Source organism: Oncorhynchus gorbuscha, unplaced genomic scaffold (genome assembly GCF_021184085.1).
Source record: "Oncorhynchus gorbuscha isolate QuinsamMale2020 ecotype Even-year unplaced genomic scaffold, OgorEven_v1.0 Un_scaffold_681, whole genome shotgun sequence".
Classification (NCBI taxonomy): Eukaryota; Metazoa; Chordata; class Actinopteri; order Salmoniformes; family Salmonidae; genus Oncorhynchus; species Oncorhynchus gorbuscha.
Window position 1 is genome coordinate 79,620 of NW_025745762.1, and position 16,237 is coordinate 95,856.

At 45.7% G+C, this 16,237-nt stretch overlaps 1 protein-coding gene across 1 annotated transcript; it reads right to left on the reverse strand.

The window, feature by feature from the left end:
- Positions 1 to 1,497: 1,497 nt before the first annotated feature.
- On the reverse strand, positions 1,498 to 10,464 carry ccn4b (cellular communication network factor 4b). Its single transcript, XM_046335213.1, has 5 exons — positions 10,271 to 10,464; positions 5,373 to 5,649; positions 3,394 to 3,648; positions 2,925 to 3,118; positions 1,498 to 2,569 (listed from the first exon to the last, which is right to left on the reverse strand). Exons 1-5 carry the CDS (start codon positions 10,316 to 10,318, stop codon positions 2,264 to 2,266), a joined length of 1,080 nt encoding a protein of 359 aa, XP_046191169.1. The 5' UTR covers positions 10,319 to 10,464; the 3' UTR covers positions 1,498 to 2,263.
- Positions 10,465 to 16,237: the final 5,773 nt, after the last annotated feature.

Consider the following 16,237-nt stretch of genomic DNA (forward strand, 5'->3'; position numbering starts at 1 on the left):
CATAACCCCTGTTCTGTCCTGTCTACCCTACTGCCTGTGTTGCTGCTGACAACAAACCTCATAACCCCTGTCCTGTCCTGTCTACCCTACTTCCTGTGTTGCTGCTGACAATAAACCACAACATACGGCTATGATAGACTGTCCTCTACCTATGCTGTTCTCACTGCATTGTGGGTAATAAGAGTTTATACCAAACAGTTGTCATACTGTATGTCATTTGGGTGATATGTAATCTGTATGGATGTTCCTCTGTGGAAATAGTATCTCTGATATTTATTGTTAGAGTGTAACAATGCCGGGGGATTTCCACCATTAACATGTAATGGCCAGGTGTGGTGTTAAAGCCATCTGTGACTATTGTCTGGCTTTTTATATGTGATGGATCAAATTGACGACTCCTTTATAACAGGAGACGTCTGTAATACATAAAGACTGTAGCTGTCAGTGATCCTAAGAAGACGCTGAAATCAGCCCTGAGATGAGAATATGTATTCATGTTTGGTCAAATCTTTCAAATGATGAAAAACTGATTGCATTTCTATATAATTTAAATCGTAATATAATGTATGTATAGTACCACTTTGTATTAAAGAAATAGCAAAAAAAATGCAGAAATTATTTTTACAAAATGTATTTGAAAAGATTTGTCACGACCCAAATCTTATAACTTGGTATTTATTTGAACCAATCAAATGTGACTTCCTGGATGAGTTTGTTTGTTGTTTATGATGACATGGATATGGTACATGGTTTACTAGAGTATTGACCAATGAAATAAATGACAACACTTATTGAGCTGATCTCAATCAAATTTCAATCAATAAAAAGTTGATACACTTTTAACCTCGTAGAGCTCAAATAACAACTGACTTGACAATGCAGACATTGAGACAAACACTATTATTGTTCACTAAGAGTCAATGGAAATGAAAATGTGAGAGAATGTTCTCTGATATACTGTACACTTAGCAGTAAACTACAAAATACTTCAATACTTGACTAAATGTTTGGAGCACAACAGTACATACACAGTAAGCTTAATGACATGACACAAAAAGAGGGAAACAGAAGAGTACACAACAGGATGACCACTCGAGTGGTTAATGCCCTAACTAGAAGATTATCCCCATATGAATATGATGCATAATTACAGTAGGTTGGACCCCTGTGTCCTACTATGGTATCATCACAAATACATGATCAACTTCCACTAATATACTGAGTGTACAAAACATTCCATGACAGACTGACCAGGTGAATCCAGGTGAAAGATATGATCCCTTATTGATGTCACTATGTTTAATCCACTTCAATCAGTGTAGATGAAGGGGAGGAGACCTGGTTAAAGAAGGATTTTTAAGCTTTGAGACATGGATTGTGTCTGTGTGCCATTCAGAGGGTGAAGGGGCAAGTCAAAAGATGTAAGTGCCTTTGAACAGGGTCTGGTAGTAGGTGCCAGGTGCACCGGTTTGTATCAAGAACTGCAACGCTGCTGGGTTTTTCACGCTCAACAGCTTCGCGTGTGTATCAAGAATGTTCCACCACCCAAAGGACATCCAGCCAATTTGACAACTGTGGGAAGCATTGGAGTCAACATGGGCCAGCATCCCTGTGGAACGCTTTGAACACCTCCATTCTCTGGCAAATTGAGAATGTTCTGAGGGCAAAAAGGGGGTGCAACTCAATATTAGGAAGGTGTACTTAATGTTTTGTACACTCAGTGTATATTTAGATTGAAAAACAACATACCTTTTCCCTTCATTGAATGGAGGTTAAATAACTGATAAGCCCTGTGTATCATTATTATTATCAAGATCATAATGAAGAGTTTGGGCAGGGTTCAACTGTTCTTCAATCCTACTCCTGGGCACCTTAGGGGTGTGCAGGCTTTGTTCCAGCCTGGTACTTCAACATCTAATTCAACTAACCAACAAATCATCAATCCCTTTATTCCAAGGAATGTAGGGCTGGAGTCAATAATAACCTAAATGAACCTGTCCTCTGCTCAGTTCTCCTGTCCTCTGCTCAGTTCTCCTGTCCTCTGCTCAGTTCTCCTGTCCTCTGCTCAGTTCTCCCCAGTAAAATCCTACCAAAGACTCTAAAAACGCTTGGCATTCAGGAGATGTATTTTGGGTAAAAGGCCCCGCGGCAGACTAGCGTCTTACCCAGGGGTTGTACTTGTACACTAAACTACCTCATGCTACAGAAACAGGAGATGGTCTCCTGCCCTGTGGGCCGTACGTTCAGGCTCGGACAAGGCTGCTCAGTTGATGACCTCATTGTGGTCGTAGTAGTGCTCCAGCTCAGAGAAGATGTCGTTGGGGTTCCTGCAGCTGAGGTTACAGAAGCAGGCGTTGATCCACATCACCTGCCATGTCAGAGTGGCTCCGTTGGGACACTGGAACTCCACCTCGATAGTCTTGGACTTGTAAGGGATGCAGCAGCGATCGTCTGTGGCCACGCAGACACCACAGTATTTTGGACGGTAGGGCTTCTTGCTGTTGCAGCCTGAGATTGTGAAGTTCTGGCTCTGCTCCTCCCTGTAAATGTTCAGACACTTCTTCCCTGGCTGAGGAGTTCATAGGTCAACATGGGTCAGAATCAACACTAGTGGTTGACATGTGGAGTCAGAATACCGTTACACTGTCAAAACGATGTTCAACTGTATTGAGAAAACATGTGTCACCCATATGCCTTTAACACCATGTTCATATGCACAATACATGAGTTGATGAAGTTGGGCCTGGTTTCATTTTAAAGCAAAAGTGAGAGATATTGTGTGTGTCTATAAAGTGTACTACTTTTGACCAGGGACCAACCTATTCCCTATAGAGTGCACTACTTTTGACCAGAGCCCTATGGGTAGTACACTTTATAGGGAATAGGGTGCCATTTAGTGCACAAGCCACGACAGATGTTCTCACCTTGATGTGCTTGGTGATGTCCACGTCACAGGGCCGGATGTTGCAGAGGCGCGACTCCTTGATCAACTCACACTGGTCGTTGGCGTTGGAGACCCTCAGGGACAGGCCACGTCCACAGGTCTTGGAACACGGGGACCAGGAGGTTGTCTGGGTAATGCAGTTCTTATGCCAGACCTCATTGTGGCTGGCGCGCACTGCCATGTCAACAGAGGAACAGACTCCTGATTAGGGATGCCAAATTCCGGTAACTCCCCCCCCAAAAAACGCCCAGGTTTTCCAGAAATCCTGGTTGGAAGATTCCTGATTGGAGGATTCCCAATTCCCTGCTTATTCCTTCCTGATTTCAGGAATCTTCCAAATGGGTTTTCTGGGAAACCAATGGGCCCCATAGTGCTCTGGTCAAAAGTAGTGCACTACATAGGACACAGGGTACCATTTGAGATGCATTCCATAGACTGTAGTAGTGTACCTATCTCTGCACGCCTGGGGTCTGCCTTGCGCGTCTTCCTGGGCTCGTCACAGATCCACTGCTCACAGCATCGGCCCGGCAGTTTGACCCGCCTGGGCGTCTGGCACCACACCCGGGGCGGTTGGGAGTCCGTGCAGAGCGGCACACAACCGATGGCGCCGTTTACACACAGACAGCGGTACTTACAGCTGGGTTGGAAGCTCTGACCGTTGCGGTAGATCACTCCGTCGTACTCGCAGCCTGTGCCCACCATGTCTGTTTGATAGATCATGTCACATGATAAGAATCAGCGCTACACAGTAAAGTACATCCCCTATAGGTTTACATAGGAAAACAAGAAGCGCGTTATAGTTGAGACTGTTCAATGTCGGCATTCCAGCTCTAAACGCCTTCCTCAAGAAAGACCCGTGTCAATGCACTGTGGCACACGAAGAAATGCATGCATCAATTCAGTTGTCGAATCAAAACAACGTCCATTCTCATTACTGTATCTATATTTACAAACGGACTTCACAGCACAGATGGAGATGGTACAACGACACAACTCAAAGAGGAAAGTTATCTGACTTCACAGATGGAGATGAGACAACGACACAACTCAAAGAGGAAAGTTATCTGACTTCACAGATGGAGATGAGACAACGACACAACTCAAAGAGGAAAGTTATCTGACTTCACAGCACAGATGGAGATGGGACAACGACACAACTCAAAGAGGAAAGTTATCTGACTTCACAGATGGAGATGGTACAACGACACAACTCAAAGAGGAAAGTTATCTGACTTCACAGATGGAGATGGTACAACGACACAACTCAAAGAGGAAAGTTATCTGACTTCACAGATGGATATGGTACAACGACACAACTCAGAGGAAAGTTATCTGACTTCACAGATAGAGATGAGACAACGACACAACTCAAAGAGGAAAGTTATCTGACTTCACAGCACAGATGGAGATGGGACAACGACACAACTCAAAGAGGAAAGTTATCTGACTTCACAGATGGAGATGGGACAACGACACAACTCAAAGAGGAAAGTTATCTGACTTCACAGATGGAGATGAGACAACGACACAACTCAAAGAGGAAAGTTATCTGACTTCACAGATGGAGATGGTACAACGACACAACTCAAAGAGGAAAGTTATCTGACTTCACAGATGGAGATGGGACAACGACACAACTCAAAGAGGAAAGTTATCTGACTTCACAGATGGAGATGGTACAACGACACAACTCAAAGAGGAAAGTTATCTGACTTCACAGCACAGATGGAGATGGTACAGCGACACAACTCAAAGAGGAAAGTTATCTGACTTCACAGATGGAGATGAGACAACGACACAACTCAAAGAGGAAAGTTATCTGACTTCACAGCACAGATGGAGATGGTACAACGACACAACTCAAAGAGGAAAGTTATCTGACTTCACAGATGGAGATGGTACAACGACACAACTCAAAGAGGAAAGTTATCTGACTTCACAGATGGAGATGGGACAACGACACAACTCAAAGAGGAAAGTTATCTGACTTCACAGATGGAGATGGTACAGCGACACAACTCAAAGAGGAAAGTTATCTCACTTCACAGCACAGATGGAGATGGGACAACGACACAACTCAAAGAGGAAAGTTATCTGACTTCACAGATGGAGATGGTACAACGACACAACTCAAAGAGGAAAGTTATCTGACTTCACAGATGGAGATGGTACAACGACACAACTCAAAGAGGAAAGTTATCTGACTTCACAGATGGAGATGGTACAACGACACAACTCAAAGAGGAAAGTTATCTGACTTCACAGATGGAGATGGGACAACGACACAACTCAAAGAGGAAAGTTATCTGACTTCACAGATGGAGATGGTACAACGACACAACTCAAAGAGGAAAGTTATCTGACTTCACAGCACAGATGGAGATGAGACAACGACACAACTCAAAGAGGAAAGTTATCTGACACTTACAGGCACATACTCCTTTTTCGTACCTCGGCTTGTCCACGCTGTAGTCACAGTACAGTCCCTTATGGTAGTCACAGACGTCCGCCTCGTTGCAGGTCTCCCCCACCTGCTTGGAACAGGCCTTACAGCAGTCGCAGCCGTCCATCAGCACACTGACCCCTGGTGGACACAGGGGGGCGCTCTTGGCACACTTGCACGGCCATTTGCAGTACGCTGTACGGTTATACAGCTCTATGGTCGCCGTCAAGGGAGGCGTGGCTGTGGAATGTTGGGAAAAGACCTGTAGGATGGACAGAACAACATTTATGAAATACTGGGTCATACAGGTGGGTTGGTCTTTGGCATGTCATGTTGTGCTATTCCTGCAAACCCACAGAGTGGAGACCAGCAGCAGCTCCAGGTTCATCATCACTACCTATGTCATTGGTCATGTGCACCAAAAACTAACATCCCCTCCTCACACAGCCAGTATAGTGATACAGTAGACAGGGGTTATGGGGTCACCCAGCCAGTATAGTGATACAGTAGACAGGGGTTATGGGGTCACCCAGCCAGTATAGTGATACAGTAGACAGGGGTTATGGGGTCACCCAGCCAGTATAGTGATACAGTAGACAGGGGTTATGGGGTCACCCAGCCAGTATAGTGATACAGTAGACAGGGGTTATGGGGTCACACAGCCAGTATAGTGATACAGTAGACAGGGGTTATGGGGTCACACAGCCAGTATAGTGATACAGTAGACAGGGGTTATGGGGTCACCCAGCCAGTATAGTGATACAGTAGACAGGGGTTATGGGGTCACCCAGCCAGTATAGTGATACAGTAGACAGGAGTTATGGGGTCACCCAGCCAGTATAGTGATACAGTAGACAGGGGTTATGGGGTCACCCAGCCAGTATAGTGATACAGTAGACAGGGGTTATGGGGTCACCCAGCCAGTATAGTAATACAGTAGACAGGGGTTATGGGGTCACCCAGCCAGTATAGTGATACAGTAGACAGGGGTTATGGGGTCACCCAGCCAGTATAGTGATACAGTAGACAGGGGTTATGGGGTCACCCAGCCAGTATAGTGATACAGTAGACAGGGGTTATGGGGTCACCCAGCCAGTATAGTAATACAGTAGACAGGGGTTATGGGGTCACACAGCCAGTATAGTGATACAGTAGACAGGGGTTATGGGGTCACCCAGCCAGTATAGTGATACAGTAGACAGGGGTTATGGGGTCTCCCAGACAGTATAGTGATACAGTAGACAGGGGTTATGGGACCACCCAGCCAGTATAGTGATACAGTAGACAGGGGTTATGGGGTCACCCAGCCAGTATAGTGATACAGTAGACAGGGGTTATGGGGTCACCCAGCCAGTATAGTGATACAGTAGACAGGGGTTATGGGGTCACCCAGCCAGTATAGTGATACAGTAGACAGGGGTTATGGGGTCACCCAGCCAGTATAGTGATACAGTAGACAGGGGTTATGGGGTCACCCAGCCAGTATAGTGATACAGTAGACAGGGGTTATGGGGTCACCCAGCCAGTATAGTGATACAGTAGACAGGGGTTATGGGGTCACCCAGCCAGTATAGTGATACAGTAGACAGGGGTCATATTGGGATGGGGCCTGTAGTTGCATTCACCCCAAATTTGTTGTGGAAGGAAGTCGTTCTTCCAGGAACATTTTTAACAGTAGTACAAGACATCAGACCACAGCAGGTGTAAATATGTTTGATTCCAGAGGGAAACACTCTGACACATTTCCAAACTAAGGCCAGGAGTTCCACCACCATCCTAAAGATGAAGATAAAGTTGTGTATGAGGCTGCAGTATTGTAGACTGAAGATCAATGTAGGGCAGGGATCACATGCAAAACACACCCGTTTGTTCTTCCTTAGTCTTTACATTTATTGAATTCAATCTAGTTCAATCAGCCCCATGGACACAAATACCAAATTGTATCTAGTGGTTTGGTTTCCCCTTATAAAGTAATCCATGGGACTAGTGACTGACAGAAATAAATCACTTTCAGGCCAGGGTCCTTTAACCACACCTACCAAATAACACACTTTAAACTATATTAGTCAGAGACAGTACTGAGGTAGTACCTGACCTGTCATTAGCTGAGCTAAAATGAGAGAGAGTGGAAGAGAGAGTGAAGGAAAGAGAGAGTGGAGGAGAGAGTGAAGGAAAGAGAGAGTGGAGGAGAGAGTAGAGGAAAGAGAGAGTGGAGGAGAGACTAGAGTAAAGAGGGGAAGAGAGAGTAGAGGAAAGAGAGAGTGGAGGAGAGAGTAGAGGAAAGAGAGAGTGGAGGAGAGAGTAGAGGAAAGAGAGAGTGGAGGAGAGAGTAGAGGAAAGAGAGAGTGGAAGAGAGAGTAGAGGAAAGAGAGAGTGGAGGAGAGAGTAGAGGAAAGAGAGAGTGGAGGAGAGACTAGAGTAAAGAGGGGAAGAGAGAGTAGAGGAAAGAGAGAGTGGAGGAGAGAGTAGAGGAAAGAGAGAGTGGAGGAGAGAGTAGAGGAAAGAGAGAGTGGAGGAGAGAGTAAAGCTAAGAGGGGAAGAGAGAGTAGAGCTAAGAGGGGAAGAGAGAGTAGAGCTAAGAGAGGAAGAGAGAGTAGAGGAAAGAGAGAGTGGAGGAGAGAGTAGAGGAAAGAGAGAGTGGAGGAGAGAGTAGAGGAAAGAGAGAGTGGAGGAGAGAGTAGAGGAAAGAGAGTGGAGGAGAGAGTAGAGGAAAGAGAGAGTGGAGGAGAGAGTAGAGGAAAGAGAGTGGAGGAGAGAGTAGAGGAAAGAGAGTGGAGGAGAGAGTAGAGGAAAGAGAGAGTGGAGGAGAGAGTAGAGGAAAGAGAGTGGAGGAGAGAGTGAAGGAAAGAGAGAGTGGAGGAGAGAGTAGAGGAAAGAGAGAGTGAAGGAAAGAGAGAGTGGAGGAGAGAGTAGAGGAAAGAGAGAGTGGAGGAGAGACTAGAGGAAAGAGAGAGTGGAGGAGAGAGTAGAGGAAAGAGAGTGGAGGAGAGAGTAGAGGAAAGAGAGTGGAGGAGAGAGTAGAGGAAAGAGAGTGGAGGAGAGAGTAGAGGAAAGAGAGTGGAGGAGAGAGTAGAGGAAAGAGAGTGGAGGAGAGAGTAGAGGAAAGAGAGTGGAGGAGAGAGTAGAGGAAAGAGAGTGGAGGAGAGAGTAGAGGAAAGAGAGTGGAGGAGAGAGTAGAGGAAAGAGAGAGTGGATGAGAGAGTAGAGGAAAGAGAGTGGAGGAGAGAGTGAAGGAAAGAGAGAGTGGAGGAGAGAGTAGAGGAAAGAGAGAGTGGAGGAGAGAGTAGAGGAAAGAGAGTGGAGGAGAGAGTGAAGGAAAGAGAGAGTGGAGGAGAGAGTAGAGGAAAAGAGAGAGTGAAGGAAAGAGAGTGGAGGAGAGAGAGAGTAGAGGAAAGAGAGTGGAGGAGAGAGTAGAGGAAAGAGAGAGGGAGGAGAGAGAGAGGAAAGAGAGAGGAGGAGAGAGTAGAGGAAAGAGAGAGAGTGGAGGAGAGAGTAGTGAGGAAAGAGAGTGGAGGAGAGAGTAGAGGGAAGAGAGAGTGGAGGAGAGAGTAGAGAGAAGGAGAGAGTAGAGGAGAGAGTAGAGAGAAAGAGGAGAGAGTGGAGGAGAGAGTAGAGGAAAGAGAGAGTGGAGAGAGTAGGGAAAGAGAGAGTGGAGGAGAGAGTAGAGGAAAGAGAGAGTGGAGGAGAGAGTAGAGGAAAGAGAGGAGGAGAGAGTAGGAAGTGGAGAGAGAGTAGAGGAAAGAGAGTGGAGGAGAGAGTAGAGGAAAGAGAGTGGAGGAGAGAGTAGAGGAAAGAGAGTGGAGGAGAGAGTAGAGGAAAGAGAGTGGAGGAGAGAGTAGAGGAAAGAGAGAGTGGAGGAGAGAGTAGAGAGAGAGAGAGGAAAGAGAGTGGAGGAGAGAGTAGAGGAAAGAGAGAGTGGAGGAGAGAGAGTAGAGGGGAAAGAGAGAGTGAGGAAAGAGAGAGGAGGAGAGAGTGAAGGAAAGAGAGAGAGTAGAGGAAAGAGAGAGTGGAGGAGAGAGTAGAGCTAAGAGAGAGAGTAGCTAAGAGGGGAAGAGGAAGAGAGGGAGAGAGTCAGAGGAAAGAGAGAAAGAGAGAGAGTAGGAGAGAGAGGAGAGAGAGTAGAGGAAAGAGGGTGGAGAGAGAGTAGAGGAAAGAGGGTGGAGGAGAGAGTAGAGGAAAGAGAGTGGAGGTGGAGAGAGAGTAGAGGAAAGAGGGTGGAGGAGAGAGTAGAGGAAAGAGAGAGGAGGAGAGAGTAGAGGAAAGAGAGAGTAGAGGAAAGAGAGAAAGAGAGAGTAGAGGAAAGAGAGAGTGGAGGAGAGAGTAGAGGAAAGAGAGAAAGAGAGTGGAGGAGAGAGTAGAGGAAAGAGAGAAAGAGAGAGTAGAGGAAAGAGAGAAAGAGAGTGGAGGAGAGAGTGGAGGAGAGAGTAGAGGAGAGAGAGAGGAAAGAGAGTGGAGGAGAGAGTAGAGGAAAGAGAGAGTGGAGGAGAGAGTAGAGGAAAGAGAGAGAGTAGAGGAAAGAGAGAGTGGAGGAGAGAGTAGAGGAGTGCCCAATCTTAGCGTTTCATGATTGTCTAGGTTTCAGCGCCAGCACAGAGACAGATACTGAGTAGGTCTATTGTAGGATTAACATTGACAACACGATAGTAGCCCAGTGTCAATGCGAAACCAATAATGGGTAATTGGTAATTGGCACCGCGCGCAAAAAGCCTGTGTTATTACGCAATTACATAATCTAATCTGGATAGATGTGCACAACCTGCGATCATTTATATGTCTCATATTCTTATGATGTGTAATCCATAACCTGTAATCTTGAAAACCTTGGATAAAATAAATCAAAAGTTAGTTTGAACGTTAGAATGAAATCAAATAAGTAATGTTACCTGATGAGTGCTGGCTACTATTAGAATCCACGGCAGAAGCCACCTCATTACGAGATTCCAATATCAACTTCATTGAACCCAGAATGAGATTCTTGTAAAAAAAATAAAAAATAGAACGTATTCCACGAGCTCAGATTGTTGCAAAACCTCGCGGTGCAAATGACAGCCAGCGCCGGTCAACGCTCGCTACAAGTGAGTCCTTCTGTCTGACGTCACATTTCGGGACAAACCCTGGAGTTTTGCTTTGGTGGTTTTAATCCCCTCCTTTTCTTCAGTCTCCACCTCTCCCTCTTCCACAAACAAACAAATATTTTTTTAAAGTTTGGGCTGACCAACAAAAATAAATAGTTGATACAACATAACATCATCTTCCTTAAAGCTTCTCTGTATGTTGATTTATTAATAAAAACTATTTTAAACAAATTCAAACCACTCAACAATTAATCAACCAACCAGCAAATAAGGTGCCAGCCAGCCAGCCAGCCTGCCAGCCAGCCAGCCAGCCAGCCAGCCAGCCAGCCTGCCTGCCTGTCCTGTCTGCCTGCCTGCCTGCCTGCCTGCCTGCCTGCCAGCCAGCCAGCCTGCCAGCCTGCCAGCCTGTCTCTGTTAATCATAAATTAATTTCATTGCCCAATAAAATGTCCAAAACCCCAATTTAACTCACACATAAACTTGAAGAATAACATTGCACATAAAATATGTGCTTTTAATAATCCAAAGGTCAACTATAAACTTCACTCAAACAGTCACTTCTACAAGCAGATGCTCAAATACTTAGTGAACCATCGTTGTTGGGTTTTCAATGAGATGTTGAATTGAACGCTGCAAAGGGATAAAAGCACATGTTGTAGGATTTAACTAAACCACATATAGGCTTTCATTTCTTTAACGTGTACAGTACAGCACTGGGTAAACAAAGACTACTGTGTTTGTTTATGAATATACATTTTGATGCAGCAGGGTAGCCTAGTGGTTAGAGCATTGGACTTGTAACCGGAAGGTTGCAAGTTCAAATCCCCGAGCTGACAAGGTACAAATCTGTCGTTCTGCCCCTGAACAGGCAGTTAACCCACTGGTCCTAGGCCGTCATTGAAAATAAGAATGTGTTGTTAACTGACTTGGTTAAATAAAGGTTTTTAAAAAGTCATTGTTATTTATTTCCAGTCTTGGATATGGGGGGCTTAGTAGCTCTGGTACTCTCAAAGAGGCTCAGCGGTCAGGGTTAACACACAGGCACCCTGGACCAGAGCTAAGAATTTAGAAAATGTTCAAGAGGAATACTGTATTAAACCTAAAAGGTACAAGAGGAATACTGTATTCATCTTTAAATGTTATAGAGGAATACTGTATTAATCCTAAAATGTTAGAGGAATACTGTATTAATCCTAAAAGGTACAAGAGGAATACTGTATTAATCCTAAAAGGTACAAGAGGAATACTGTATTAATCTTTAAATGTTATAGAGGAATACTGTATTAATCCTAAAAGGTTCAAGAGGAATACTGTATTAATCTTTAAATGTTATAGAGGAATACTGTATTAATCCTAAAATGTTATAGAGGAATACTGTATTAATCTTAAAATGTTAGAGAGGAATACTGTATTAATCCTAAAAGGTTCAAGAGGAATACTGTATTAATCCTAAAATGTTATAGAGGAATACTGTATTAATCCTAAAAGGTTCAAGAGGAATACTGTATTAATCCTAAAAGGTTCAAGAGGAATACTGTATTAATCCTAAAAGGTTCAAGAGGAGTACTGTATTAATCCTAAATGTTACAGAGGAATACTGTATTAATCCTAAAGTGTTAGAGGAATACTGTATTAATCCTAAAATGTTATAGAGGAATACTGTATTAATCCTAAAAGCAGAGGATGTATCCTCAATAAAGCGGATGATATCCTATGATAATCAGACTGGCCAAACCTCAGTAGGGGATTGGGCATCCAGCAGGATATCTCTAGCAGAACTCTGTACCCAACAGAGTAGATTCACTGATCTAGAGAATTACTTTAACCTTGTGGTGTCTAATAAATTAAAACACACAACTAAAATCCACCCTTTGTCCTTAAAGCAGTTCTAGAAAATGACCAGGTGGGTTTTGGTATCCTAACTCATTGCTTTATCCTTGGATGTAGGCTGTTGCTAATTGATGCTGAAAGGGTTGCTGCTTTTTGGAGAATAAAGGTTTAGAAGATGCTGTGTCCAAAATGGTACTCTATTCCCTATCACTTTTGACCTGCATGTAGGGAATAGGTTGCCATTTGGGGACGTAGACAGAGAGGATGGGAAATCCCTCATTTAACTGTAGCTAACCTGTTGACCTCTCTGATGAGGACCGTGAACCCTCGGAACACTGACCTGTTGAACTCTCTGACGAGGACCGTGAACCCTCGGAACACTGACCTGTTGACCTCTCTGATGAGGACCGTGAACCCTCGGAACACTGACCTGTTGTCTCTCTGATGAGGACCGTGAACCCTCGGAACACTGACCTGTTGACTACTCTGATGAGGACCGTGAACCCTCGGAACACTGACCTGTTGACCTCTCTGATGAGGACCGTGAACCCTCGGAATACTGACCTGTTGACCTCTCTGATGAGGACCGTGAACCCTCGGAACACTGACCTGTTGACCTCTCTGATGAGGACCGTGAACCCTCGGAACACTGACCTGTTGACCTCTCTGATGAGGACCGTGAACCCTCGGAACACTGACCTGTTGTCCTCTCTGATGAGGACCGTGAACCCTCGGAACACTGACCTGTTGACCTCTCTGATGAGGACCGTGAACCCTCGGAACACTGACCTGTTGACCTCTCTGATGAGGACCGTGAACCCTCGGAACACTGACCTGTTGACCTCTCTGATGAGGACCGTGAACCCTCGGAACACTGACCTGTTGACCTCTCTGATGAGGACCGTGAACCCTCGGAACACTGACCTGTTGACCTCTCTGATGAGGACCGTGAACCCTCGGAACACTGACCTGTTGACCTCTCTGATGAGGACCATAAACCCTCGGAACACTGACCTGTTGTCTCTCTGATGAGGACCGTGAACCCTCGGAACACTGACCTGTTGACTACTCTGATGAGGACCGTGAACCTTCGGAACTCTGACCTGTTGTCTCTCTGATGAGGACCGTGAACCCTCGGAACACTGACCTGTTGACCTCTCTGATGAGGACCGTGAACCCTTGGAACACTGACCTGTTGACCTCTCTGATGAGGACCGTGAACCCTCGGAACACTGACCTGTTGTCTCTCTGATGAGGACCGTGAACCCTCGGAACACTGACCTGTTGTCTCTCTGATGAGGACCGTGAACCCTCGGAACACTGACCTGTTGTCTCTCTGATGAGGACCGTGAACCCTCGGAACACTGACCTGTTGTCTCTCTGATGAGGACCGTGAACCCTCGGAACACTGACCTGTTGTCTCTCTGATGAGGACCGTGAACCCTCGGAACACTGACCTGTTGTCTCTCTGATGAGGACCGTGAACCCTCGGAACACTGACCTGTTGTCTCTCTGATGAGGACCGTGAACCCTCGGAACACTGACCTGTTGTCTCTCTGATGAGGACCGTGAACTCTCGGAACACTGACCTGTTGACCTCTCTGATGAGGACCGTGAACCCTCGGAACACTGACCTGTTGACCTCTCTGATGAGGACCGTGAACCCTCGGAACACTGATCTGTTGTCTCTCTGATGAGGACCGTGAACCCTCGGAACACTGACCTGTTGACCTCTCTGATGAGGACCGTGAACCCGCGGAACACTGACCTGGTGACCGCTCTGATGAGGAACACTATCACAAGCACTGATATTTGTTGATTGGGAGATCGTGGATGCATCCCAAATGGGATTAAGGGCACTACTTTTGACCAGGGCCCATATGGCTCTGGTCAAAAGTAGTGCACTCCATAGGGAATAGGGTGCCATTTGGGATGTAGACCAGCCTGCAACACCAGTTGCATCATAGCATGGCCTCTTGACCTGTTAACTAGGAGGAGAGGTGTGGTAGGTTTAGCATTAATCTGTCTAGAGGACAATGAAAGGTGTGGTAGGCCTAGCATTAATCTGTCTAGAGGACATGGAGAACTGTGGTAGGCCTAGCATTAATCTGTCTAGAGGACATGGAGAACTGTGGTAGGCCTAGCATTAATCTGTCTAGAGGACATGGAGAAGTGTGGTGTGGTAGGACTAGCATTAGTCTGTATAGAGGACAAGGAGAGGTGTGGTAGGACTAGCATGAATCTGTCCAGGTGGCAAGGAGAGGTGTGAAAGGCCTAGCATTAATCTGTCCAGATGACAAGGAGAGGTGTGGTAGGCCAAGCATTAATCTGCCCAGATGGCAAGGAGAGGTGTGGTGTGGTAGGACTAGCATTACTCTGTCCAGATGGCAAGGAGAGGTGTGGTGTGGTAGGACTAGCATTAATCTGTCCAGATGACATGGAGAGGTGTGGTGTGGTAGGACTAGTATTAATCTGTCCAGATGACATGGAGAGGTGTGGTGTGGTAGGACTAGCATTAATCTGTCTAGAGAACCAGGAGAGGTGTGGTTTCGTAGGCCTAGCATTAATCTGTCTGGAGGACATGGAGAGGTGTGGTGTGGTAGGACTAGCATTAATCTGTCTAGAGAACCAGGAGAGGTGTGGTTTCGTAGGCCTAGCATTAATCTGTCTAGAGGACATGGAGAGGTGTGGTAGGACTAGCATTAATCTGTTTTGAGGACATGGAGAGGTGTGGTGTGGTAGGACTAGCATTAATCTGTCTAGAGGACATGGACAGGTGTGGTGTGGTAGGACTAGCATTAATCTGTCTAGAGGACATGGAGAGGTGTGGTAGGACTAGCATTAATCTGTCCAGATTACATGGAGAGGTGTGGTAGGACTAGCATTAATCTGTCCAGATTACATGGAGAGGTGTGGTAGGACTAGCATTAATCTGTCCAGATCACATAACTCATTTTTATTTCTCTGTTCATCTATTTGGCATCCATGAGGTGGAATGTGTACAACGTACACAGAACAGTGTAGTGTGTGTGAGCGCCAGGAACAAAGCTTAGCTACGGTCATGTAAGGTTAGAGCCAGCTCAGTCAGTCTCTACAGTAGTAAACCCTGTAAGGTTAGAGCCAGCTCAGTCAGTCTCTACAGTAGTAAACCCTGTAAGGTTAGAGCCAGCTCAGTCAGTCTCTACAGTAATAAACCCTGTAAGGTTAGAGCCAGCTCAGTCAGTCTCTACAGTAATAAACCCTATAAGGTTAGAGCCAGCTCAGTCAGTCTCTACAGTAATAAACCCTGTAAGGTTAGAGCCAGCTCAGTCAGTCTCTACAGTAATAAACCCTGTAAGGTTAGAGCCAGCTCAGTCAGTCTCTACAGTAATAAACCCTATAAGGTTAGAGCCAGCTCAGTCAGTCTCTACAGTAATAAACCCTGTAAGGTTAGAGCCAGCTCAGTCAGTCTCTACAGTAATAAACCCTGTAAGGTTAGAGCCAGCTCAGTCAGTCTCTACAGTAATAAACCCTATAAGGTTAGAGCCAGCTCAGTCAGTCTCTACAGTAGTAAACCCTATAAGGTTAGAGCCAGCTCAGTCAGTCTCTACAGTAGTAAACCCTGTAAGGTTAGAGCCAGCTCAGTCAGTCTCTACAGAACAGTAAAACCCTGTAAGGTTAGGGCCAGCTCAGTCAGTCTCTACAGTAATAAACCCTATAAGGTTAGAGTCAGCTCAGTCAGTCTCTACAGTAATAAACCCTATAAGGTTAGAGCCAGCTCAGTCAGTCTCTACAGTAGTAAACCCTGTAAGGTTAGAGCCAGCTCAGTCAGTCTCTACAGTAGTAAACCCTGTAAGGTTAGAGTCAGCTCAGTCAGTCTCTACAGTAGTAAACCCTATAAGGTTAGAGCCAGCTCAGTCAGTCTCTACAGTAGTAAACCCTGTAAGGTTAGAGCCAGCTCAGTCA

Bases quoted from the DNA above. Each gene is read 5' to 3' on its own strand.
- ccn4b (XM_046335213.1), bottom strand. From the start codon at position 10,318: ATGAGGTGGCTTCTGCCGTGGATTCTAATAGTAGCCAGCACTCATCAG. The intron at 3,649-5,372 runs GTAAGTGTCAGA...TCTATCAAACAG, and splicing joins CGAAAAAGGAGTATGTGCCT to ACATGGTGGGCACAGGCTGC. The intron at 2,570-2,924 runs GTGAGAACATCT...TGAACTCCTCAG, and splicing joins ACATCACCAAGCACATCAAG to CCAGGGAAGAAGTGTCTGAA.